Here is a 26774-nt window from a genome sequence, read left to right as displayed (position 1 = left end):
CTGCTCTTACAGTAAAGAATCCATAGTCTCACTGCTCTTACAGTAAAGAATCCATATTCTCACTGCTCTTACAGTAAAGAATCCATAGTCACTGCTCTTACAGTAAAGAATCCATAGTCTCACTGCTCTTACAGTAAAGAATCCATAGTCTCACTGCCCTTACAGTAAAGAATCCATAGTCACTGCTCTTACAGCAAAGAATCCATAGTCTCAATGCTCTTACAGCAAAGAATCCATAGTCTCACTGCTCTTACAGCAAATAATCCATAGTCTCACTGCTCTTACAGCAAAGAATCCATAGTCTCACTGCTCTTACAGCAAAGAATCCATAGTCTCACTGCTCTTACAGCAAAGAATCCATGGTCTCACTGCTCTTACAGTAAAGAATCCATAGTCTCACTGCTCTTACAGCAAAGAATCCATAGTCTCACTGCTCTTACAGCAAAGAATCCATAGTCTCACTGCTCTTACAGTAAAGAATCCATAGTCTCACTGCTCTTACAGCAAAGAATCCATAGTCTCACTGCTCTTACAGTAAAGAATCCATAGTCTCACTGCTCTTACAGTAAAGAATCCATAGTCACTGCCCTTACGGTAAAGAATCCATAGTCTCACTGCTCTTACAGCAAAAAATCCATAGTCACTGCCCTTACAGTAAAGAAACCATAGTCACTGCCCTTACAGTAAAATAATCTGCATTTGTGATTGATTAAACCTTCTTTCCTCTAGACGTAGAGGATGCCCCTTTTCTTCCCGTCACAGGCCTAAGTGTAAAAAGATCATTAGAAAGATCTCTGTACTGTCCCCTCATATATTTGTACATTGTAATAAGATCGCCCCTAAGCCTTTAGTTTTTCCAAACTGAATAACCCCAAGTTTGATATTCGATCTTGGTATTGCAGTCCACCCATGCCCTTAATAACCTTGGTCGTTTTCTCTGCACCCGCTCTAGTTCAGCTATGTCCTTCTTGTACAATGGATTCCAAAACTGTACACAGTGTTCTAAGTGCGGCCGCACTGGTGACTTATATAGAGGCAAAATTATGTTCTCCTCATGAGCATCTATGCCTCTCTTAATGCATCCCATTATTTTATTTGCCTTGGCAGTAACTGCCTGACACTGATCACTGAAGTAATCTCTTTATTTATATAGCGCCAACATATTCCGCAGCGCTTTCCATTCTTTGCACACATTATCATCGCTGCTCTGCCCAAGTGCCTGACCTTGCATTTATCTACATTAATTTTCAATTACCATTTCTCAGCCCAAGTCTCCAGCTTATATAAATCCTTCTGATACAGGAAATAAATATATCTTGGTACCGTGTTACCAATGTACCGCATCTTTATGGAACTAAAACCACTTCTGAAGAAACGTGCACAAATGGACAGCGACATTTTTTTCCTATCTACATACCAGAATAAATCCTTCTGTAATATGAAATTATCCTTCTCTGTGTTGATTACCCTGCAGAGTGTAGTATCATCTGCAAATATTGTAATTCTTCTCTGTATGCCCCTACAAGGTCACTAATAGATATGTTAAAAAGAAGAGGGCCCAATACTGACCCCATGTGGTACCCCACTATTAACTGTCATCCAATCAGCGTGTGCGCCATTTTGGTTCACCAAAAATATGATGCCATACACACATTAAAGATCGTTTATAGGCATTTACCATCTAGAATGGACTCTGGAGACAATGGTCTGACAAATTATTTACGTTGTTTGCTTTCACGCGCTGTCTCTCCTGTAGATCACTATGGGAGGTGTTATTGGGCAGAGGTCAATACTTCTTTACATCTTCCTCGGTTATATAGTAACCCATGTTGTTGTTCTGCTACATTCACCATTTCTGGAGACAGTTTTGCTTCCCTCCTTATGATCAGCACATACCGGAGCTGGAGGAGTTTAGTTCCCAATGTTTTCTTATCACAAAATAAGAATAACTGATTTTATAATGAAGCTCCAGCGTCCTATATATTTTGCACTAGTAGTGGACGGCACTGGGTTATTTATTCCCTGCAGCTGCCGGTTTTTCATCATTTTTGACCGTATCCGTTTATATGAAGCGGTCTCCAAAACGTGGCGTACTGCGCTTTGGTGATAGGCGAGCACTCATGAAAACTATGTCTCGCAGAGCACATAGTGACTCGGTCTACAACATTAGTCAACTATGACCATAAAAATATCCAAAAGACATAAACAAAGTTATAGGGATTTTCCCATCATACAAAGATCAATAACCGGTGGGCTCTACTGATACATACACCCAACACGTACAAAGTACCCAGAAAAACACCGCTCAAGAGTATAAAATATGAAATTTTGTATTAAGGATTACATGTAAAAACACATGAACCAGAGAGTAAATGGGACATGTAAGAGGATTCAAAAGGAATAAAATCAAGTAGCTAAAGGTGGGAAGGGGTTTTCAGAAAGTAACGGGTAGCAAGGTAGTCTATATCAGACAAATCAGGGAATAGTAATGAACTTCCATGATTCACATAAGTATTTGCATGTACAGCATGATGCTGTAAATCCTAGTACAGACTATTAAGACAGTATAGTAACAAAAATAATCAGTCCGTCTGTGTATCATGCAGTATAATATTGTAAGACAAGTTAAAAAAAAAAAAAAAAAAGGCTTAATCAGTCCATATCTAATATAAAGAAAGTATAGAGCTTACCCATATTCAGGTGAGGAGACCCCACATATAGCCACCAGTGCCCTGACGCACGTTTCGCTGTTAGGCTTTCTCAAGGTGAGTGTGGGACATTAGTCAATTACCTGTTAATGTCCAGATCTCGTTTTCCAGAGATTTGGACATAAACTCTGACTAAGCCACTGGCATCCCAAATTGTAATGTGAACACAGCCTATACATACATATTAGATTAATATGTGCGGGACCTGCCAACCATCTAACGTGTATGGAGGCCTCTTGACACAGAGGCGGCAGATGTCGACAGATAAGGATTGGTAGATGAGTAGAGATGAGCCGCTGCCAGAGGTGTCTGGTCCGGTTTGTCAGTGGCTTACTCGCCTCTTCATACAGAACACATCGGGTCGTCTTCAGTATGACCAGTGTAGAAACCTTGTTTTCCAGTCGGATTTCATGTTTTTCTTAGGTTTGGGGCTGTTGGGTCCCATCTAGGTCCTGGTTCCTGAATGAAAACAATGTTGTAGCTGTAAGTGTCTCTTCCTCTATGAATAGGCGTATCGCTGAGAACAAGGGCAGCGCCGGTGTTAGCGGGCACCGCACTGCTACCGCTGTGATTTTTCACAGCTCCCTTTCTGTTAATCGCGGTCGCTTAGCAACTCGTTCAGCATGCGTCTGGTACTTCTTTTCAATATAATTTTTGCTCCCTTTTATACACCGTTTATATCCCGTCGCCCCCCGTCTCCGAGCACCTGGCTGAATGTACATGACGGGAAGATCATTTTAAAGCTTCTAATTTTGTAATTTTTCTCTCGTCTTCTTTCCTATAGGCCTTGATGACGATGATCCTAAAGGTAAGAAGTCTAGTAGGTTGTGCGTCCTCAGCCTTTGTCATTCATCTGTTTATGGGAACAAAGAAATTAAGTAGTAGTTTTTTTTTTTTTTTTTTACCTTTTTAAGCCGGGGACACTACAGTGACTCAGGCAAACGGAGACGTTCTCACCGCCGAAACTCAGACAACCCTCTTAAATGGCTACACCTGCAATGACTGTAGCATGCTCTCCGAAAGGAGTGATGTCCTCACCGCGTACTCTGCCGTGCCAGCCGCCGCCACGTCCTCCTACTCCATATCTACAAAAGTGTACAGCCGCGACCGGAGCCACAAGTCAAGTAAGAGTTCCCACCTCCGGCCATCACTTCTGTTTGTCCTCATTTCACCGGTTTAGCAATGATTTGTTATGTCTCTGCCTCATACGGTCGCCTGTTCATGACAGAAGCCACATGCAAAGCATGTCCGACATCCGCAGACTAGGAGCTCACATTGTATTAGAGGCATGTGGGAGTTTCCAAAATCTGCAAGGACGACTTAAAGTCTCAATAATAAACTTTCTTTGCTCTTCTGTTGTGTTTATGAAATGCAACATATAAAAATTAATAGTTCTCATATAATATTTTATATATAGTTTTTTTATTTTTTTTTATTTTCCAGTATGTATACCATGTTGTTTTAGTTTTAAAAGGACCAGTGCCATTTAAGGACCTCACCCTTCTTTCTCCAAGCTTTAGGTTGAGGGACTGAGTGTTCATAGTTTACGCTCAGTTTTCTTGCAGCGCCAACCTTCGAGAGAGATGAAAAGAAGTTAGTAGACTTAGCTGAATGTTTTAAAGCCTCTCATAACTTTCCCCGTGTTGATTTCATTAATCTTGTTACGTGGTTCATATACTGGTGCTGCAGAGTCGCATATGCTGATGAGGCCGGGCGAGTCCGTTGGGACGTCTCCTTCCCCCCCCTGACTAGTCCTCCATCAGATCCACTAGTCACGCCGCTCTGGGTGTGATTGATAGCCTCCATATAATGGTCATTACGGACCTCTAAGCCCCCACATACACTTGATGGGTGTCTTCTGAATGATGCTACAGCCGATTATTTGACTGACAACAATCTCGCCCGTCTCTCCCATACACAGGGAGCTCGTTTGGCTGAGTGAGAAACCTCTGCTGACCCGATGGCTTATCTCCAGGAGAACAGTGCAATTTGGACATGCTTGATGAACATTACTCCTGACCATCATTCGGTCTACATCCCTTTACACATTAGACCGTTGACCGAACCAGTCAATATCGGCGGGCTCAGCTGATTTGAATCTAATGTGAATGGGGACCCTTATCCACGCCTATCAACCCTGCCCGAGGAGGTGAGAAGATCCAAGGCAAGACTAGCCCTGGAGAAGTGAGACCCCACTGGACTAATCCTGCCTCATCAGCCTATGTGACCCTGCAGGATACAAGTTAATTCTTCAAACCTTGTAGGCACGTAAATCACCTCTAGGCCACGATCACATTTTGAGTATTTTACCTCAGTATTTGTAAGCCAAAACCAGGAGTGGGACAATCGGGAAAAGTATGCTAGAACCACGTCACCACTTCTGTATTTATCACCCACTCCTGGTTTTGGCTTACAAATACTGAACGCTGAGCGCGGCCTTATTAAGATTCGAGTAGCTGTCACTATCCGATGGCTATGCTAGAAGTGAAGCCTTACCACTAGCATGAGACCTTCTTTTAGCCCTTGGGCTAGTTCTTCAGTCATAGTGGCCCCTGGTGACAGCAATGACTTGTTTTCTCTTGTTAGGAGAACGATCTCAGTACGTGCACAAGGCAGTGGTGCTGGTTAGACGGACAATGTCATCCCTGACGGCACTGCTCGTGAATCTGTTTCACGTGATTACAATGAAGCTTGGTTTTGAGACAAAAGGTACCAAAAAAAAATGGTGATGTAGCCTCCCGCACCCACCACCTTCTTTTTGCACAATAGGTCTTCACAATCTCTTGGCTTGTGGCTTTTGGATAGTGGTGGCTTTTCTCCTCTCTGCAGGTTAGACGGCTCTTGGTAACTATGGCTGGATCCTGTCCTTGTAGCTTGGGCACCTCCACATCTCGCACGTTGGGATGTGATCCTTTCCTATCATTTTCTGCAGTTTCTTCTTAGACTCGGAAACTTCTGTTCACTTTCCTGCTCCGCTCTAATGATCTGTCATGTGTTTTTTGTAGATACAGCAGAATCATATTTTAATGGAAACTTCTGCGACTTTCTCATACGCTTTTGTATTTTGAAGGATTAGTACCAAAATCGCAGGTTTTTGCCTATCCATGGCATGTTCCTGAGAACGGGGTGCGGGGTCCTGGGAACCGGGTACAGCTGAGTCTCGTGTTTAATGGAGAGGTGCAAACTCTACTCCATTTGTGGTCTGTGGGACCTCCGGTAATAGTGGAGCATTGTCCTCTGTTTTCTCTGCCAGTCCCATAGACAATGAATAGACGTCAAGCACCATTTAAGGCAGAGCCCCGTTCCCAGGATTGCTGAGGGGGAGGCAGCAGTCGGACCCCTGTCATCAGTAAGCTATAAATTACCCTATGGATAGGGGTGAACTTCTGATTTTGGGGAAAAAAATGCTTTTAGATGATGCCGATAAAGCTGTCCGATAACTTTGCAACAATTTTTTAGGTAAATCTGTGGGCTAAAAGGCATTAACACAACTCTCCATCTTTTTGCTTTGTTTGCTTAAAGGGATAGTCCAGGAATACAATATTGATGGCCAGAACACCACAGGTCCATACGCACTGTAGTGGCCGTTCAGCCGATATTTTCATAAGACAATTAACGTGGTGGTCCAGGGATAACCCCTTAAAGTTTTGTACAGAACTCTATAACCTTTAAGGTTATGTTCACACACGCAGTTTCCATGCAGATTGTGACACAGATGTGAAGTAGATGTCACCTGCCAAGTATGAATGGGCATTTCTTTAGGATGTTGGCTCAAAAAGAACGGCCACTACCGCAAGCATCCATTTAGTTGACGTTGGACTGTTTGGCGGGATTCGACCACCGCTGGTTTATTTTAAGGACCATCCTGTTTGACTCCTGGAAAATTCCTTGTTTCGAGAATCTATACATCACAAAGTGCACATTGCTCAGTGGGCGTTAAGCAAACGGCGTAGTGCCACTGTGCAAGCAAATTTTATTCATGGCATTGCCAAGATTGCCGTCTCCTTGGTGTCATGCAAATCCAGAGGCAGACGCTTCTTATATTTCATGTTGCCCCGTGTGTGTGTGTTTTCCAGCTCACTCGAATTTCTGTGGAAGTATGAATGTGAAAGCCCATCAGTCGGAGGCCGGACATCTCCATGTGAATGGAGAAACTCTCTGTAAGTATTCTAATGCATGGAGGCATCCGCGTGATAGTTGTCTTGGCATGCACGTAATCGTGAGAAGTTTGGCAACATTCCGCTTTTCTATAGAGGATTCCTTACTAGTAGCGATGAGCGAATGGGTTATCCGCATTCTTAAGGGCTAACGGTGTCTTCAGTATTCTCGAAAAAAACGTTTGAGTCCCCGTGGCTTCATGTTTTGCACCTGTTTGTTAGGCAATCCCTGCATGTCTTGCGGCTGTCGAACAGTCACTAGACATGCAGCCGTGTGGACTAGAACATATTTTTTGAGCACGCCGAAGACCTTGGTTAGTCCTCAAACATGCTCCAATAACACCTTATCCCAGGACGTTCGCTCATCACTACTTATTAGCCAATTTGGCTAGCTTCACTGTTTATTTAGATGGTCCATCAAAATCGAGTGCTTGTTGCTCTCCTCTTGTGCCATACACAGGACAGGACCTCCAGTACCTTGACCTCGGTGGTCCAGGAGCCGAGCTATAGGCAGTGGTCTGTAGAGTTTCTCGCATTGTACAGCTGGGTACAGATGACATGGAGAGAGTACACGGGGGCTCATCGGAAAGGGCCACATCTTGGGTTCCTGAACTCTCGTGGAGGTGGCTTAAAATATTGAGGTTTTTTTTTGGGGGGGGGATTGAGCTACAGTAACAGACCCAGCCACTACTACCGTAATAAAAAATATGAGAAATGGGGTGCCTGACATTGGAGCTTGGCAATTCCTTAACTCGTGTGCTCTTCCGGGGTTGATCTCCTCAGACTTAAGGATAGGCCATCATTTGGAAACCGCTTTTAAAGTGAAGTTGCACTTGACCTTAGGAATAACCCTGTAAAATCCAACTCTATCTCAGAACATGATGGCATATCACTTGGAGTCAGACCTTTGGGACTGACCACCACCGATCTGAAGCTTGAAGGGGCTGCAGCGTGGCTCCTCTTCAGTTTTAACTCTGCGCAGGGGCGTTCTAGGCGACCTGATGAGGCACAGCTCCTGTCAATTGAATAGAGCTGTTCCCTGTACAGCGGCTACCCTGGTCCTGGTCGCTCGACTGTGGAGGAAACTGCAGCTAGCCTCATTCAAGTGAAAGGAGCCAGGACACATCGGGTGGCCATAAATGCCCCCGTGGAGGATTAAAACTGCGAAGAAGACTGTAACGGGCACGCAGCGCTAGGAAAGGAGTTCTCACCCCCAGCCATCCTGTAAGTGACGGTATATTGCTAGGATGTACCGTTGCCTAATAATGGGAATGTCATTTATTACTATACCACATTGACTTTCCAGGGGGTTCAGAGGTTTCAGAAATGTTTAACGAATTCTTATAATAATCAACAGGTGATGACTGTAAAAGGATGAAACATGAAACACGCACCACTGTCCACACGCAGTCCTCACAGGCTAAGAGGGTGACGGGGTCCTTGTGGCACGTCTTTTCTTACACAGGTCCATTTTGCACATTTTTATTTCATTTCCTCACTAACACTGTCCTCGTCTGCACGCTGATCCGGACTCTACATTTCTCTTTTATTAACTTCTTCTTTTGCGCCCCGTGCTGTCATAGTTGTCACTTAGCTAAAAAAAATAAAAAAATTAACCTGCAAAGGGGGCTTGTATTCCTTCTATAATGTCTGGGGCGTCGGTGGGCTCTGCAGAATTCATCACTTTCTTGTGTAGGAGATGGCCTCACGATGCGTGACCCCTAGTCCTCCGCGTGCTGGCACATGTTGTGTGTGTGATGCCTGGAATGTATTGGAGTAGGCATCCCGTCCTCCAGCCAGCAGACCTGCCCCAACATGGTGCACCATCACACGGTGCCCCATTATGCAGCACTAATTGGTAAGATGAACAGAACATTTTCTAAGAAAAATGCCCTTTCCTGTTCCTCCGCAGCAGCTAATTAGGTAGTTGCATGTACATATCACTTACCGTAGGCTGTAGTGCACACGGTAACGGGACGAGCTACATTTGGAACATATTTCAGCTGCTTTTGTAAGTTTCCTATTAGTATCAAATAGCTTTAGACGTAATCCAGTAATAGAGAACACAGTCAGACGGCCCTATAAATCAGACCGCAGTGCACAGACTGGCTGGCTGCTCTCCTGACCCCAGCGTGACTGCTTCATGTATCTATGTACAGCGGTCACGCTCTGGTTGGGAGAGCCGCCAGCCAGTCCGAGCATTGCCGTCCCATTTATACGGCTGCCTGGCTGCACCCTTAAAGTGGGGTTTCCATCTCTGACATTTATGGCAATATCCCATAGGTGTGGATACTGGTGGGATGCAGATCTATCCTCTGAAATAAGGACGGTTTGTCAGACCCTTAGCCTGACGAGATGGAAAATGAATAAAGTTGTCCATGGCTCTCTCCATCCACTTCTATGGGAGTCATAGTAGCAGCCGAGTACAGGGACCCCTTTTCCACAGTTGGACATGCATGTATAAAAGGGATGATGAGCGAACATGCTTTGATAAGGTGTTATCTGAGCATGCCCGGGTGCTAAATGAGTGTCTTCGGCGTGCTCGAATAATATGATCGAGTCCCCGCGGTTGCATGTCTCGCCACTGTTCGACAGCAACACATGCAGGGACTGTCTAACAAACAGGTTTGGTACAAAGTGTTGGGGTTGGCACAATGTCTTCAGTTTCGATTAATTCTTTACTTCCTTTGCAAATCGTGTTTCTTTTCTTCCTCTCTCCACCTTGAATAACACTTTTATATCACTAACCTATTTCATAGCCCTGTACAAAGCATGCCCGCCTATCAGTGGAAGCTTAGTGCTGACCCGTCTCCTGTTTACTGTTATTTTTCGTCTTTTAGGTTCCCTCCTAATGCGAGCGGCGCGCCGTGCTGCAGCGGCTGGATGGTTTGTATCCAGGAAGGTGTTGTCGTTTCTTTGGTTGGCCATTGTATCACCAGGTTATTATTTTGATTTTGCGCATTGGGAAGGTCTCTGCATTAATTTAATTTTTTTGCTTTCTGGTCATACTGTCTTTATTTGATTAATCTACACACATAAATTGGCATAGTCCTCAGTATATTAGTGTTCATCTGATATGGCGCCTCACATCGGTCACTTCTTGTACCACACTAATAGTATATAGTAACATGGCGTAGAGGAGCATGCCCGCTGTCTATTCTGTACCTGGTAGTGGGATGCACATTTTTTTCATTCCAGGTTTTATTGCATGCTTAGGTGTCCATTTATCACGGCGTATTCATCTGCACAAGCTCTCGGCTTTAACTCCTGCTTACATAGCGAGCTGTGCGTGTCTAATCCTTCATCTCTGCCTTGCAGGAATGGCCGCGTCGGGAATGTTCTGGTGGCTGGGCACAGGCTGGTACCAACTCAGCACCCTGGTTTCCTTGCTGAACGTATTTTTACTAACTAGGTCAGTATGTTATGAAATTGTAATGTGCGTGGGAGTGAAAAGACGGCTTAAATGTGGCGCGCAATTGTCACCGAGCTGGTGCGTCTTCTCAAAATGGTCCTGCTTGACCACCTTTTTCTGCCCCGATTGACACCGGGGTACGTAATTGCCCCAGCACTCGTGCAGGTGTACTGTCTTATCGGTGCAAGCACAGGAGCTGCCTCGCAATGAATTGATTTTTCCTCGGGGTGAACTCATTTTGGGGGGTATTATAGGGACGCAGGTTTTACTTTCATTGTACCAGAGTGAGCACAAAATCTAATGATTTTCACCTAGGAAGGGTGAAATCTGGACAGACTTCTGTGGGAGAAACCAGCTGTGACGGGAAGAATACAGATGTAGTAAAGTTTACCTTCACACCAATAAACCTGCACTGGGATAGCATAGCACAAAAGTCTAATGACCTTTACTGGGATAGCCTAGCACAAAAGTGTAATGACCGGCACTGGGATAGCCTGGCACAAACATGTAATGACCTGCACTTGGATAGCCTTGCACAAAAGTGTAATGACCGGCACTGGGATAGCATGGCACAAACATGTAATGACCTGCACTTGGATAGCCTAGCACAAAAGTGTAATGACCGGCACTGGGATAGCATGGCACAAAAGTGTAATGGTCTGCACTTGGATAGCCTAGCACAAAAGTGTAATGACCGGCACTGGGATAGCATGGCACAAAAGTGTAATGGTCTGCACTCCGGATAGCATGGTACAAACGCACCAACGTATCCCAAATGGAAACAAACTGCAAATCGGGTGAAAAATGTTTCCTCCTCCTCAACCACCAGGAACTTAAGCTTAACAACATATGGGACATTGTTGTATATCATGTAAAAGGTTGTGTGTTTTTATGTAGGCCAAGTAAAGGAGGAAGATACAGCTACTTGTAACTTGTTTCTAATGGGTTATTCTGAGTCTCTCACTTAATACACAGCAGGCACACCAAGAAACTTGCAATATTAAAATGTTTCTTGTAGCTTCCTCCTCAGTCACTCTGCTGCTTCATAGTACACAGGAACCCATCACACATTGCTCTGTATACATCAAGTATAAAGTATGACGGCAGTACAAGTGTTTGTGCTGTGTAGCCTCCCCCATCTTGTGGCATCTCCTAGCTCAGAGGCATGAAGTCTCTCACAGTTGTCAAGTTGGTGAGACAGTGGCAGAACCCCCAAAAAATTAGAAACAAAATCCTTTCTAATGTAGTAATATTTGTGTAGGTTTTTTTTATATCCTTTTCAGTTTCCCATGAGTCGTCCTCTTTAATTCACTGAATTTACTTTTAGATGCCTTCCTAAAGCTTCCAGAGGGCTGCTCCTGCTGATCCCACTGCTGCTGCTCCTGGGTAAGTGCAGTGATTTTTCAATGTGACCACTGGGTTCCATATAACAGATACATGACGTGATAGCTCCATCATAGATTACGTTCAGAGCACCTTCCCATCAACTTCATTTTCATCCTTCTCTGCCCTGCTTTCTCCTTCATCAACAGTTCTGGCTTCACAGGAGCCAGAGAAGGGCAGAGATGGGTGGGAAATCAAATGGGCCGAGGAACTCATCCACGTTTTCATTGGTCTGTCTTTAGGTCTCTGGCTTTGGGGATTTGATACGTTACTCGCCATGCTACCATTATTCAGCCGATCTAGTACCTACACAACACAAAGCATCGAGGACCCGATTCCCATCCTGAAGCCAGCGGAGGATGGTCACGCACCCAGCACGGACGAGAAGGTAACGTTTCATCTCCAAAGACGAGAATATACAAAGCTCTTCTATCTCAGCAGCCTCCTCTTTGCACCTCTGAAGATTGAGACTGTTTTTGGCATTTGTTAGCCCAACACATGAAGCTGCAATGAATCGCCATGAATTCTGATATCTCCTTTATGAAGGGGAATTATATTTTGTGAAATATACAACGTCCCTTTAATAACCTGAACTTGTTTCAGGAATCCAGACGTGAGTTTGACATCAGGATGAAAGAGCTGGAGAAGAAATTTGGTTCGGTGGCCGCCAATCAGAATCATCAGATGGAGGATTACAACAAACTGAAGCTTCTGGTAGAGGATATTCAGAAACAGATCGGTCAGATTAACGACCAGGGTCACATGTCTGCTTTGATTTCCGGGCTCGTCAATGAGCATCTTGGTAAAATAAAGACAAGTGTACAGGATCCCACCACAGTAAGTGCTCTCCTGGATTGTGTCCTTTCAGATTGCTTCGTAATCTAGTTATATTTGGAGAGAACTTTAGGTCTAAGGGATTATCCCATGAACCTTATTTACCTTGTATCCATAAGATAGCTGATATACATATGATTGTGAGGCCCCAGTAGTAGGACCCCAAATCACCGGAATGAGGGTTCTGTGTCGCCCATGTGAATGGAGTGATGGTGCACATGGGTGATGGCTCTATTCAGAGACAGAAAGTGATTGGGGCAGTGGTGATGCATGTTCTCAATTCACACAGGGGACTTGGGACCCCCTGTTCTCGTGACCGGTCAGTGAGGATCCCATCAATCATACACTTATAATTTTGTGGATTGCATAGAAATGGTCACCAATCTGAAGAGTTAAAGATCACCACTGTATCCATGGGTGCCATACTCATGTCAGTCTTCATTTTTCGTCTGTACGCGTTGTGTTAGAAGATGCCCTCTAGACTAGCAGTGCATAAGGGTGTCCTGACTTGCCCCAAAGAAAGTTTGGGCTGTCTATTTCTAAATGCTCATTTTTATTTTACACTCTCGGGAGATAACCCACCACAAGAGGCGGCTGGCAGCAGCTTATGCACCTTCCCCCATTCAGGACACACATACCAGTGTAAGGTGGGAGTCAGAAGAGATCGCGGTGTGACCATTAGGTCCGCCAACAGTTATCTAAGTCCAGTATAACAGGTCTGACGTTCACATTCTGACTATGAACTGTGATGCCCAGACTGGCCACAGCAGGTGACCTGACCCGAACTCCACTGCCTCATATATGGCCATGCGGCTGTTGATTTCAGGTTAGGAGACCCACAGCTGGTTTGGACACCATACATCGGACTTATCGAAACCGGTCTAAGGAGTTTGGTCAGCTTTACACAGAACACTTTCTCCTGTTATTTTAAGTTTGTCATTAAAGTTTGCAGTCACTCTGTGTGGCTGCAGACTTGTGAGTCTTCGCAGCACGCGCTGTCAGCATTCTCCAGTGGCGGGCATTCATGTGACTGCAAGTATGCGATTAATATACTTCCGGACACATTCTGACAAGTCTAGTTGGAATGTGGCCGGAGGTGTGCTGCTACATATTTGTGGTTACATGGCTGCTCCCTCTCGTTACCCACATCGGAGAATTCTGCATGGACTGTGAGGATTCAGAACTTTAGAGTCCTATAGTGACTACAAACTTTCATGACAAATCTGGACAACTCCTTTAATTCTTATCCATTGGTGAGAGCAGTAGAGGTCCTAGCCTTTCTAAAGGCCCCGTCTCACTAAGCGATTTACCAACGATCACGACCAGCGATACGACCTGGCCGTGATCGTTGGTAAGTCGCTGTGTGGTCGCTGGGGAGCTGTCACACAGACAGCTCTCTCCAGCGACCAACGATCAGGGGAACGACTTCGGCATCGTTGAAACTGTCTTCAACGATGCCGAAGTCCCCCTGCAGCACCCGGGTAACCAGGGTAAACATCGGGTTACTAAGCGCAGGGCCGCGCTTAGTAACCCGATGTTTACCCTGGTTACCAAAAAAAACAAACAGTACATACTCGCCTTTCGGTGTCCCTGGCCGTCTGCTTCCTGCTCTGACTGACTGAGATCCGGCCGTACACTGAGAGCAGAGCGCAGCGGTGACGTCACTGCTGTGCTCTCACTTCTCACTGTACGGCCGGCAGTCAGTGAGAGCAGGAAGCAGACGGCAAGGGACCTGACGGACATCAGAAGGCGAGTATGTACTGTTTGTTTTTTTTTACATTTACGCTGGTAACCAGGGTAAACATCGGGTTACTAAGCGCGGCCCTGCGCTTAGTAACCCGATGTTTACCCTGGTTAGCAGTGAAGACATCGCTGGATCGGTGTCATACACACCGATTCAGCAATGTCAGCGGGGCCTCAACGACCAAAAAAAGGTCCAGGCCATTCCGACACGACCAGCGATCTCGCAGCAGGGGCCTGATCGCTGGTATGTGTCACACATAGCGAGATCGCTATGGAGGTCGCTGTTGCGTCACAAAACTTGTGACTCAGCAGCGATCTCGCTAGCGATCTCGCTATGTGAGACGGGGCCTTAACCCCTCTCCACTCCTGTCTCAAAGATTTTTGCTCTCCTTACCTGTCCTTTGTTTTACAAAGCTTCTGTATCGGATGTAAAAGGATTGTGCCTTTATTACCCCATATGTGACGTACTAGATTTTTTTTTTTTTCTCTATGTAATCTGCAGTTTTGTTTTTTTTTGTAGCAAATTATAATCCTTAGTTTGACTGATCAATAGTTTTCTCATTTTAGGAAGACCACTCTATCAGTAGGAATCACGAAGCCCGATTATTACACTTAGAAGCGCTGCTGACCAAACTATCGGAGGTATTTTACACCGGACCTTACCCTACATCCTCAATAATGGCCCTTCTTGAGGGTGACTTGTGTCCATGCTTTTTTTTTAAACCTTTCAGGCCGTTGCAGAAGATAGGAAACGAGCACAGTCAAATGCAAGGTAAAGATTTAGGTTAATATCCAGCCTGGTGGCTCCAAGAATTTGTAAGCCATAGATGGAGCCCGAAGGACTGGCTCTCATTAAGGAGGAGACTGGTTGTGTCCATGGGAAAAAAAACTGCAAATCGTTGCTTTTTTTTTTTTCCCCCCTGGGTGGAGGGCTGCCTCACTAATCCATAAGTCAGTGTCTGACCCCTGGAAGGATCAGATGTTGAGTTGTAGGGTAACTACCTCCCATAAATGGCCGTAGTCTGGTAGTTTTCTGGTTTTGACGCCGGTGATTTCCATATCTGCCATAGATGGAAGCATATGACTATGTTCTTTTTACGTGCAGTGAAGGAATCCAAGATCTGAATCTTTTACGAAGCAGGATCGAGAGTCTGGAGCAAAATTTTGAGGCATACAAAGCCGAATTTGTCAAAGACCGGAGGCCCAGCTGTGACTTGCCAGACTGCGTACTCCAGAAGGTAATGGCCTCTTGGTGTATGGGCTTTGGGCAGATGTGCTGTACACGTATATGGAGGCCCCGTGTAGGTTCTACCTGTAACTGGAGTATTTATTGCTCATTAGGTGGACGCCAGGGTGAGAGAATATGTCCAAATGATGTTTGGTAGCCAAGCAAACTTGCCAGAGGCCTTATTACAGTGGCTTTCTGCCAACTTTGTGAGCAACGAAGACTTCAGCGCCAGACTACAAGAATTGGAGCTCCGTCTACTGCGGAACATCACAAATTATGTTTCTCTTACTGGGAAGGTGCCAACGTCACAAACGGTGGAAGAGACGGTGAAAGGAGGGATAGCGGGCATCACTGAGAAGGTATGGGGCCATAACTAGATGCCGATTACATCATAGGCTGTGTCCAGTGGCCAGGACTCGCAGTCATGTGGAGCACTTGGAGGTTTCCATAACTTTGACTTGATATAAAGGGAATCTGTCACCAAGTTTTTTTTTCTGCAGCATTATATAGTGGCAGAGACCCTGATTCCAGTGGTGTATCGCTTACTGGGCTGCTTTCTGCACTTTTGATCAAATCCTCATTTTCTCTGCTGCAGATCTACCAGTTCTGTGACTGCTGAGCTCTGTCTAACCCCGCACACACTACTGATTGGCAGATGTCTGCCTATGCACAAAGAAAGCTGCCAATCAGTGGTGGGGGCGTGGTTGGGCCTTACAGCCTCAGGTAACTAATCCTCCAGTGATAATCTCCTACTGATTAAGTGATTTTATCAAAACTACAGAAAGCAGCCCAGTGAGTGACACATCGCTAGAATCTGGGTCTCTGTCCCTACATCATGGGGCTTTCAGATTAGGTGGCCAAAACTTGGTGACAGATTCCCTTTAAGTGCTAGCCCAGCCAAAGCTCCTCTCCTAACCATTGGACAGATGGGACCCCACTGATAACCAGCATTTCGAGCTTCTCCCTTTTGTCCCCTGATTGCCAGACATGCAAAGCGAAGTTGTAAAAAGCCGTCCTATGGTGCCACGAGCAGTGTGTGAGGTCCTACTGTACTCATGCTCCCCAGGCTCCATTTGTTTGTGCCCCTTACTCCACATTTAGTGGTGGGTGGCATCTGGACACATTAATAAACACCTTACAGATGTCTTTCCTATCGCGGAGATTAGACATCAGCTCAATTTCTGTTTACAGGAAGCGCGTGTTATTGTGAATAATGCTCTGAAGCTTTACGCACAAGACCGCACCGGCATGGTGGACTTTGCGCTGGAATCTGGAGGTAATTTATTTTTTTTTTTTTATGCTCTTAAAGGGAATGTGTTGGCAGAAAATAACCTACTGTTTTTAAATCAAGTTTTTGTGTTAACTAGCATAAAAAAATATATATACTGCTCCCCGTCTCGTCACAATTACTTTGCACAGACCGTTTCGATGCTTCAGTAGGAAAGATGGTGTCTGAGTCCGTTCATTGCTGCTAGTGTACACAGGACTTTAGTCTGAAAATGCCCCAGTGAGAATTGCAAGTTTAAATATAATTTTCTCCTTCGCCACATTGGGGGACACAGCATGGTCATGGTCCATGGTCCTGTGTCCCCCAAGGAGTGGCTCGGAGAAAAGGATTTTACGGTGAGTACACAAAAATCCCTATTTCTCCTTCGCCACATTGGGGGACACAGGACCATGGACCATGACCATGCTGTGTTCCCCAATGAGTGGCTCGGAGAAAAGGATTTTACGGTGAGTACACAAAAATCCCTATTTTTTTAAATAAAAATTGATTAAAAAAAAAAAGTGTTAAATACATTTAACACGAAAACGTGATTTAAATAGGTAATTTTCTGATTATATTCCCTTTAAGGTACCGCTCCTGCAGTTTGCTTCTTTTCACCACTGGTTGGGTATCTGTTCTGTATGTTCCATGTGTGTAGTAAAATACATACCAGCAGTCCTTTTATACCATTTCCATCGCTGCTGCGGTCCTCTTCTGCATGACCAGAGTTGCTTAGGTATCCATGGTTACGACCACTCGTATAAGGGCAGTTAGTGGTCGTAACCAAGGATACCTAAGCTATTGCAATGCCCTGCATATGGGGTAAGTGACATAGCAAATCAGAAGAACTACACTACATTTCTAATTCGAGGTATTTGCTAATATTATTATACCTACCATATATTGGGATAGGATAGTGGAGATGGGAATACATCCCTGTTAACCTTTTTGCATTTTGAGTTCTCAATCAAATTAGGAAGTTTACAAACCCCATCCGCACAGCTAAACAAGACTGTTTACTAGGTCAAGGAAAGGTTTCCATTCCTTGAAAGGACATACATGATTTTCTTTTTTTTCTTTTTTTTTTATTGGATACAATTGTTTAGGTTGTTCCTTTTCCATCTTTCTGAAAAATGTAAACTTTGGTGGACACATGTTTTGTTTTTTTTACGACCGCATCATCTTTGATTTTTTTTTTTTTTTTTTTTATTGCTTTTGATTAGGTTGCTCCTTTTCCATCTTTCTTATTTTAGAGCTTGGGCTGTTTCTTATTTATTTAATTTTTATTTTATAGTATTTTTTTACAACAGCCTAATTTTTATTTCTTTTTTTTTCTTTAACCCCTTTCTGACCTCGGACGGGATAGTACGTCCGAGGTCAGAACCCCCGCTTTGATGCGGGCTCCAGATGTTACTGATGCTAGCTTGCTGTGAGCTCCACCCTGTGGTCGGCGCTCATAGCACACCTGCATTTCTGCTGCATAGCAGCGATCTGATGATGTCTGCTATTTAGCAGAGCCGATCGCGTTGTGCCAGATTCTAGCCTCCTATGGAGGCTATTGAAGCATGGTAAAAGTAAAAAAAAAAATATATATAAAAGTTTAAATCACCCCCCTTTCGCCCATATCAAGAAGCTTTGGGCGAAACGCGCGTCGGGGCGCACGTGAGAGAAGGGACCTACTTCACTACGGTACTATCCTTTTTATATGTATTATTGTACGTTTGATATGCATATTATAGGAGCTAGTAGAAGGACTATGTTGGTTACCTGGTTATTTAGGATTCCACATATGGACGGGGTTATTGTTTAAGCACTTGGGAGAATTACTACTTCCCCCTGTATCTCTGTATTGTGGATTATATTATTGTTTATCAACGTATACTATAGCTTACTTTTCTAGCTTACTTTTCTAGCTTGTAGTTGGGTAATATATACGGACATATTACTATAATTGGCTAATATTGCCGCTATCTTTAGGGATAGTATGTAGGTCCTTATATCTCTCTTAGGACACTTTGTTATATTATATCATCAGGTCTTATTTTTTGTGTTTTATGTTTATTATTCAATAAAGATATTCTACTTTTATTCACATGGTTCTCTTCGTGCGGTTAATGGGATCTAAATCCGCTTGTTGTTGACATACACATATATATATATATATATATATATATATATATATATATATATATATACATACATACATACATACATACATACATACATACATACATACATACATACATACATTCATGGCCAAAAGTATTCACACCCCTGCAATTCTGTCAGATAATACTCAGTTTCTTCCTGAAAATGATTGCAAACACAAATTCTTTGGTATTATTATCTTCATTTAATTTGTCTAAAATGAAAAAAACACAAAAAGAATTGTTATAAAGCCAAATTGGATATAATTCCACACCAAACATAAAAAAGGGGTGGACAAAAGTATTGGCACTGTTCGAAAAATCATGTGATGCTTCTCTTATTTGTGTAATTAACAGCCCCTGTAACTTACCTGTGGCATCTAACAGGTGTTGGCAATAACTAAATCACACTTGCAGCCAGTTGACATGGATTAAAGTTGACTCAACCTCTGTCTTGTACACTTGTGTGTACCACATTGAGCATGGAGAAAAGAAAGAAGACCAAAGAACTGTCTGAGGACTTGAGAAACCAAATTGTGAGGAAGAATGAGCAATCTCAAGGCTACAAGTCCATCTCCAAAGACCTGAATGTTCCTGTGTCTACCGTGCGCAGTGTCATCAAGAAGTTTAAAGCCCATGGCACTGTGGCTAACCTCCCTAGATGTGGACGGAAAAGACAAATTGACAAGAGATTTCAACGCAAGATTGTGCGGATGTTGGATAAAGAACCTGGACTAACATCCAAACAAGTTCAAGCTGCCCTGCAGTCCGAGGGTAGAACAGTGTCAACCCGTACTATCCGTCGGCGTCTGAATGAAAAGGGACTGTATGGTAGGAGACCCAGGAAGACCCCACTTCTTACCCCGAGACATAAAAAAGCCAGGCTGGAGTTTGCCAAAACTTACCTGAAAAAGCCTAAAATGTTTTGGAAGAATGTTCTCTGGTCAGATGAGACAAAAGTAGAGCTTTTTGGGCAAAGGCATCAACATAGAGTTTACAGGAGAAAAAAAGAGGCATTCAAAGAAAAGAACACAGCCCCTACAGTCAAACATGGCGGAGGTTCCCTGATGTTTTGGGGTTGCTTTGCTGCCTCTGGCACTGGACTGCTTGACCATGTGCATGGCATTATGAAGTCTGAAGACTACCAACAAATTTTGCAGCATAATGTAGGGCCCAGTGTGAGAAAGCTGGGTCTCCCTCAGAGGTCATAGGTCTTCCAGCAGGACAATGACCCAAACACACTTCAAAAAGCACTAGAACATGGTTTGAGAGAAAGCACTGGAGACTTCTAAGGTGGCCAGCAATGAGTCCAGACCTGAATCCCATAGAACACCTGTGGAGAGATCTAAAAATGGCAGTTTGGAGAAGGCACCCTTCAAATATCAGGGACCTGGAGCAGTTTGCCAAAGAAGAATGGTCTAAAATTCCAGCAGAGCATTGTAAGAATCTCATTGATGGTTACCGGAAGCGGTTGGTCGCAGTTATTTTGGCTAAAGGTTGTGCAACCAAGTATTAGGCTGAGGGTGCCAATACTTTTGTCTGGCCCATTTTTGGAGTTTTGTGTGAAATTATCAATGTTTTGCTTTTTGCTTCATTCTCTTTTGTGTTTTTTCATTTAAGACAAATTAAATGAAGATAATAATACCAAAGAATTTGTGTTTGCAATCATTTTCAAGAAGAAACTGAGTATTATCTGACAGAATTGCAGGGGTGTCAATACTTTTGGCCATGACTGTATGTATATATATATATATATATATATATATATATATATATATATATATATATATATATATATATATATATATATATACTTTGGATTTTGTTTTCATCACTTAAATTTGAAAAAAAGAACCTAGACTTGTTTGGTGTCTCGTAATGACTTGGAGAATCATAATGGCAGGTCAGTTTTAGCATTTGGTGAACATGGTAAAAAAAAAAACCTCTACTGTGGGATTGCACCTTTTTTCGTGATTTTGCAGCACTTGGTATTTTTGTTCCCGTTTTCCAGTACATTACATGGTAAAAATCAGTCATGAAGTGTTATCTGAGCGAGAGCAATATAATATAAAATATGAAAATGTCCATGTGAGTGGTGTATATCACTTGTAAGGCCATGAAGCTAATGTGTCCTATCTCTCTAGGGGGCAGTATCCTGGGCACAAGATGCTCTGAAACCTATGAGACAAAGACGGCGCTTGTGAGCTTATTCGGGATCCCATTGTGGTACCTGTCTCAGTCCCCCAGGGTGGTGATTCAGGTGAGTCTGCATTTCTAGCTGCTCCCATCTTCATGGCTTCTCTGTTTTTGAGGAAGCAATTATCAGAATATGACCTTTTTTTTTTCTTTTTTTTTATGATTTTTTTTTCTTTTTTTTTTTTTTTTTAAATACCACATTTGTATTAAAAGTAAAACTTTATAAATTTCACCCTGAACCCTGGAACTGTTATTAGACTTTCCCGACCGTATCTTTCGTATTAAGGCTTACAGTAGCCTGAATGCTGTAAAAATGAAAACCTATAAACAAAGACGGAATTACATTTTTTTTTTTTTTTTTATTTTGTATTTCATCTTGCTTAGAATTTTCTTCCAATTTTTCCCGTACACTGTATGATGAAACAAATATTGTCTTTCATAACTACAATTTATTACACAAAAAATATAAACAACAGTATGTCTACTGATTGGAGAAGTTTAAAGTTATGGCTTTTGAAAAATGGATAACAAAAAGGAGAAACCAAAACTGTCTGGGCCTCTTTAAAGGGTTTTTTCCGGCTCTAGGGTACAAACCTGCAGTCGCACTGCGTGCTCTGTGAGGATTCTCCGGCGCTAGGATGCGATTTGCATACCCCTGGCCACATTCCTACTAGTCGTGTCTGGCTTTACTCAATACACTTGCATTGAGCGAGATCGCGCACATCTAGTCGGCATGTGACCCATGTATGCAAATCATGTGCTTGCGGTCATACTCCCAGCGCCAGAGAATCCACACAGGACGATGTGAGGATTCGCAGATCTGCAGTCACACAGATTGACTGCGGACTTGTACACTAACTCCTTTTAAGTATACAATGTTTAGAACAAGGGCTGATGTTTCAGGAGTTACAGCATATTTAATAAAGAATAATAAAAGTGTATATATGCATGTGTGTGTGTAATAAATAAATATATATATATATATATATATATATATTAAAAAAAATTTATTTCCCTCCTGCATCATCTCTGAAAAGAATACTGACATGTGTCATGTAAAATATTTACAGAAAATGTTGTTATCCGTTCATGAATAACGGAGGTTCTGGTATCAGTCATTGATTTGTAAATTTGCTGTAAGCGCCTACAGGAAAGCGGCCAGCAGGCTAATGGTGGTTTCTGCCTTCCTGTTCCAGCCGGACATGTACCCCGGTAACTGCTGGGCCTTTAAAGGGGCCCAAGGATATTTGGTGGTGCGGCTTTCAATGGAGATTTTTCCGACAGCCTTCTCGCTGGAGCATATTCCAAAGTCTATGTCCCCGACTGGGAACATCACAAGTGCTCCGAAGGACTTTGCTGTGTATGTAAGTAAAGGCGGATGTTTGTTTCGGATTTCTACATCATACATCTTTCTCTGATGAAACTGATGCGTTTCTCTGCCTATAAGGGCTTGGAAAACGAGTATCAAGAAGGTGGCACCCTGTTAGTGCAGGCTGTGTACAGTGAAGACGGAGAGCCTCTGCAAGTGTTCCAAGTCACGGTAAGATGGTTTTTCATTCTCCTGCTTGGCATTCAACAAGTCCAGAAGCTGTGTACATGTTACAGTAGATATGGGGTGAAAAATCTGTAGCTAAAGAAGCAAGTCCAGCAACGAAGATTTTTAAAACTCTATTTCATGTACATTAAAAGCACATCCATCGCATGGATAACCGCAAACGCGTTTCAGACTCCTCCTTCACTGATTTCATGAAATAAATCAGTGGGTTATAGCTCATGACGCCTACAACATTACAAAACTGCAGTATTAGTAGGAGATGCCATATGGGCAGGTGATCGGTGGGAGTACCGTTCCTGGGGTCCCTATCAGTACTCAGAAGGAAGGGCCACAGCCCTCATTAAAGGGGTCAACTCATCAGAGATGACCTGTTTCAGAATGTGGGTTTCTCCTATTGTTAGCTATTCGCTGCCCACTTGGGTAAAATCATAATGGGTCCTGTGATGAAAATTTAAAATCCATAAGACCTCTCCAGGAAAGATGGGAAGCACTAATCATTCAAGCCCCCTTTGAAGCAGAGCACTCCCTGCAGAGTACAGGTAATTAAACAGGAAAGGTCCTTCTGAGAAAACGGATAAGGATATCAAAAGGAGATGTGCGCTTTCCCAGGCACGGAACATTCACACAACACACATGGTAGCCAGTCCAGCTCCGAGGTCCAAATAAAAATATCTGGGTTTGGATCAATCTATACCCCATAAATGTCAGATTTCTGGCGTTGTAATAAAGGGATGGACATGACATGTTCACTCACGTCACCATGGGGCCACTAGAATCCCCCCAACTGAGTAACTTCGTCAAAGATTGTGTAATCCGGGTCATCTTTGGTCCCTATGTAAAGGTAAAATCACGATAAATATGACGTCTACATCAAACGCCGGTGATCTTCAGGAGCGAATATATTGTGATTTTTGTGAATCTCATAATTTTCTGAAACTGTAGCCACATCCTATGACCCGCCCTGTTACGAGTAACCAGAGGGGAGGTAATTTGTGTCCATAACAGGCCAATGCCAAATTTTGGACATTGTCAGTCTGTGAAAGTCCTAGTTCTGCTGTGGGTTCTGTCCATGATTCCCTTCTCTGAGCTATTTCTGTGACCAGATTTAGTAAGCTCTTTCATAATCCCTTTTATTTTATGTAATTGTATATATCGTATTGTTTTGTTCACATTTTGTATCCTCTTGTATACTTTTGTAATACACACTGCCTATCTTTCTGGATTAAATATAAAATTTTATAGCTGTGTTCCTCTTGCTCTGTAAACCGCACCCCAGAAGCCATACACTACCTGTAATAAGCGTCCAGTTGGCCTATATAAACGGCTGGTGGTGGCAGCTAGTAGTATGGCCCAGTAGTTGAAAAAGCCTATGGCCTTGTCCATTAATTTTCAGTCAATTGCATAATTGTCCTCACGATAGGGGGGAAGCAGAGGGCTGTTCGTGACAAAAAGGTAACATTGGGGTTGTTCAGTGCGACATCTTCACCTCACTCCCCCTGCTGTGATCTCGGACGGGTCCCTATTATGGTGTCAGGTTCTCCCAAACTTAACATGAATTTTCTCCCCCTCCACCCACCTTTCATGACCCTTGGGATAATTCCTCACCTCCGCTTATTGCCAACATTATAGTTCCTCCTGGAGATGGGGAGTACCGTACAGGTTCACTGACATCTAGGGCTGGGTGCTTTCTCGCCAAGGGCCACATAACAATCGCCTAGTCTACGTGTCTGTTATGTGAGCCTCTTGTGTAGAATCCTTTGCCATACATTTTCATTCTTCATATTAAACGGGCTGAACTTGAGTCATATTCTTTTATTGCAAAAAGTGAGTAAAAACAAAAGTCATTAAGTTATAAATATGTATAAACAGAGCTATTCGAATATGGCCACAGATGCCAAGATGTACAAATGCTACAGACAAGACCAAATAATGGGCACAAGTAATAAATAGTCATCAACAGTATCCCCAATCAAATTATCAATTCAAACTAAAGTGCCAGTGCATATTCTCCAGAGATATAGGGATGGCCAGAGAGGTAAGTATACATTAGTAACATAGAGATTACTGACTGTTCTTCGGTCAGTGACCTGTCATAGAGAACTCACCACCTAAAACACTAAGGGGCCATACATATTGTAAGGAGTCTCACCCATATTGATATCCATCTGTAGTCACGTGCCCCGACGCGCGTTTCGCAATGGCTTCTTATGATGGTATCTGCATTTCAGATTTTTTTTATTTGAACTTGAATAATGTTTGCTTTCTGCAGGAAACAGTGCCACAACCTTTCAGTGGGGTTATACTCGGTATTGCAACTCTGCTTCTTTGAAGTGAATGGGGCCCAGTTGCTATATGAAACACAACCTGTTTCTAAAAAAAAAAAAAAGCAGATATGTTTTGTATTTCTATACAGCGCCTTTCAATACAGTTGTAGTTCACAAAACTTGCAGGATTTTTGCTTTCCATCTATAAATTGTATTTTTTTTTTTCTTTTATATCTTGCAGGAAAATAACAGAGATTCTTTCCAGATCGTGGAGCTGCGGATCCTCTCCAATTGGGGTCATAACAACTATACGTGTCTGTATCGCTTCAGAGCACATGGAACACCGGCAAAGTAAAATCCCAATAAAGGTATTCGCAAAACAAACATTTATAATGTTGTAAATATTGAAAACCTGGAACACTGGAATATATCAAACACAAGGGTAGGAGAGACGTTCCATCGAGGATCCACAAGGCCAAAAAGAACATAATCTACCAGAGCATTTATAGTCTGGTCGGCCAAGGCCATGTGAGATACACTTAGCAGTTGCCAGAACGTGTTGGTTTTTTTTTTGTGTATTTTTTTTCCAATTTTTTTTTTTCTCTCTAAGATAAAAACAAACAAAAAAAATGCTGCATGCCGACCACTCAGGATTGAAAGACCAGTTAGCAGGAAACTATATGGAAACCCACTGAATGGTGTGAGCGTATCTAGAAGATCCCCACCCCGGTCTGGACCACCCTGCATCATGTACTTCTAGCAGAGCCGGCAGGTTCTCGCACCGTAATCTGGATCAGCCCGAGACGTATGGACAATCCTTCGGTCGTCCCTCGTGTATGAAGTGGCTACTGAAGACCTTGGTAGATGAGCAATAAGTGAAGAACGGAAGTTACCAAAGCTCGTTTCGATCATCCATTAGTTTAATTAAAATTACATTTTTGCTTTAGGATCTTCGGTTTGGGGGGGGGGGTGCATGTAGGTTTCATTTTCCTTTTGCTAACCTATCCCCCTAAAGAGAGGAAAAAGGAAAATCTAGCATCATTGTGTTGTCCTTTGATAAAAAACAAAAACAAACAAAAACACTACATATCGACATCCTCTTTCAGAAATGGAATAGTCTTCTCTGAAAACGCCACTAATGCCGGGTGCAGACGCCACTATTTCAACGTCCGGAGTTACGTTGCACATCTCCTGTGAGGTCCTGGAGTGGTTATAAGATCACATTAGGGTTGTGGATAGAACACTGATTTTAAAATGCAGCTTTCTCGCAGCCTCCTGACACTAGCCTGAAAAAAAAAAAAGTACAATTTCTACTAAAGGGAACAACTTTTTTTTCTTTTTTGGAGGAGGTGCTCTTGTAAGGCTTTGACACCTGCACCGACCCAAAGAACGAGTTGTCTCTTGTCTGATACCTGCCGGGACTGACCGGTGCCATCCATTTGTCCAATTCTACTTTTGTATCAGGAGGCGATCAGAGCCGGTGGTGTCACATATACTTGCCAATAGCCCACGTGTCCCGCCAAGTATCAGTAAATTTGACATAAACCTTTAAGGTAGACCCATCTCGATACTCCTTTTGCTGTAGCATTTGGACGTTGCTGGAATAGGGTTTTCTGGACAAGCCTTTTAACCCCCCCCCGTGATATGTGCAATTTTTGCTCTTTCGGCATCTGCCTTCCTTCTCCATGTTCAGTATCGTTTTATTTGTGTATTTTAAATTATATTGAGAAGAATGTCCAAAAAGTCATATTTTTTTTGTTTATAGAAGCCTATTTTTTTTTTTTTTTCTACAAGATCTGAAGCTGAGGTTCATGCTTCTCGATGAAGAACTGGAGAACGCTGACTGGCTTTTCGAATAGTTTATACATATATTGCATAAC

At 43.2% G+C, this 26774-nt stretch overlaps 1 protein-coding gene across 20 annotated transcripts in view; it reads left to right on the top strand.

Moving 5' to 3' along the window:
• The window catches only part of SUN1 (Sad1 and UNC84 domain containing 1), a 50313-nt gene that overhangs the window by 23196 nt on the left and 343 nt on the right, over positions 1-26774 (top strand). For 4 of the 20 annotated variants that reach the window (XM_077274869.1, XM_077274863.1, XM_077274862.1 and 1 more), the window contains 19 exons: positions 3493-3516; positions 3623-3832; positions 5295-5417; positions 6785-6868; positions 8223-8330; positions 9706-9804; positions 10184-10277; positions 11605-11663; positions 11903-12048; positions 12264-12497; positions 14805-14879; positions 14969-15009; positions 15343-15475; positions 15579-15824; positions 16657-16741; positions 21024-21139; positions 22272-22439; positions 22523-22615; positions 25136-25265. In XM_077274869.1, the coding sequence (XP_077130984.1) occupies positions 3493-3516; positions 3623-3832; positions 5295-5417; positions 6785-6868; positions 8223-8330; positions 9706-9804; positions 10184-10277; positions 11605-11663; positions 11903-12048; positions 12264-12497; positions 14805-14879; positions 14969-15009; positions 15343-15475; positions 15579-15824; positions 16657-16741; positions 21024-21139; positions 22272-22439; positions 22523-22615; positions 25136-25249 (2252 nt within the window). In that variant the 3' untranslated portion in view covers positions 25250-25265. Of the gene's footprint in view, positions 1-3492; positions 3517-3622; positions 3833-5294; positions 5418-6784; positions 6869-8222; positions 8331-9705; positions 9805-10183; positions 10278-11604; positions 11664-11902; positions 12049-12263; positions 12498-14804; positions 14880-14968; positions 15010-15342; positions 15476-15578; positions 15825-16656; positions 16742-21023; positions 21140-22271; positions 22440-22522; positions 22616-25135; positions 25266-25504 lie in introns of those variants that run through there. The other 16 variants (XM_077274870.1, XM_077274864.1, XM_077274861.1 and 13 more) reach the window with 7 other exon arrangements.

This window comes from Ranitomeya variabilis, chromosome 7 (genome assembly GCF_051348905.1).
Source record: "Ranitomeya variabilis isolate aRanVar5 chromosome 7, aRanVar5.hap1, whole genome shotgun sequence".
Classification (NCBI taxonomy): Eukaryota; Metazoa; Chordata; class Amphibia; order Anura; family Dendrobatidae; genus Ranitomeya; species Ranitomeya variabilis.
This window is presented reverse-complemented; position numbering and strand designations above follow the sequence as displayed.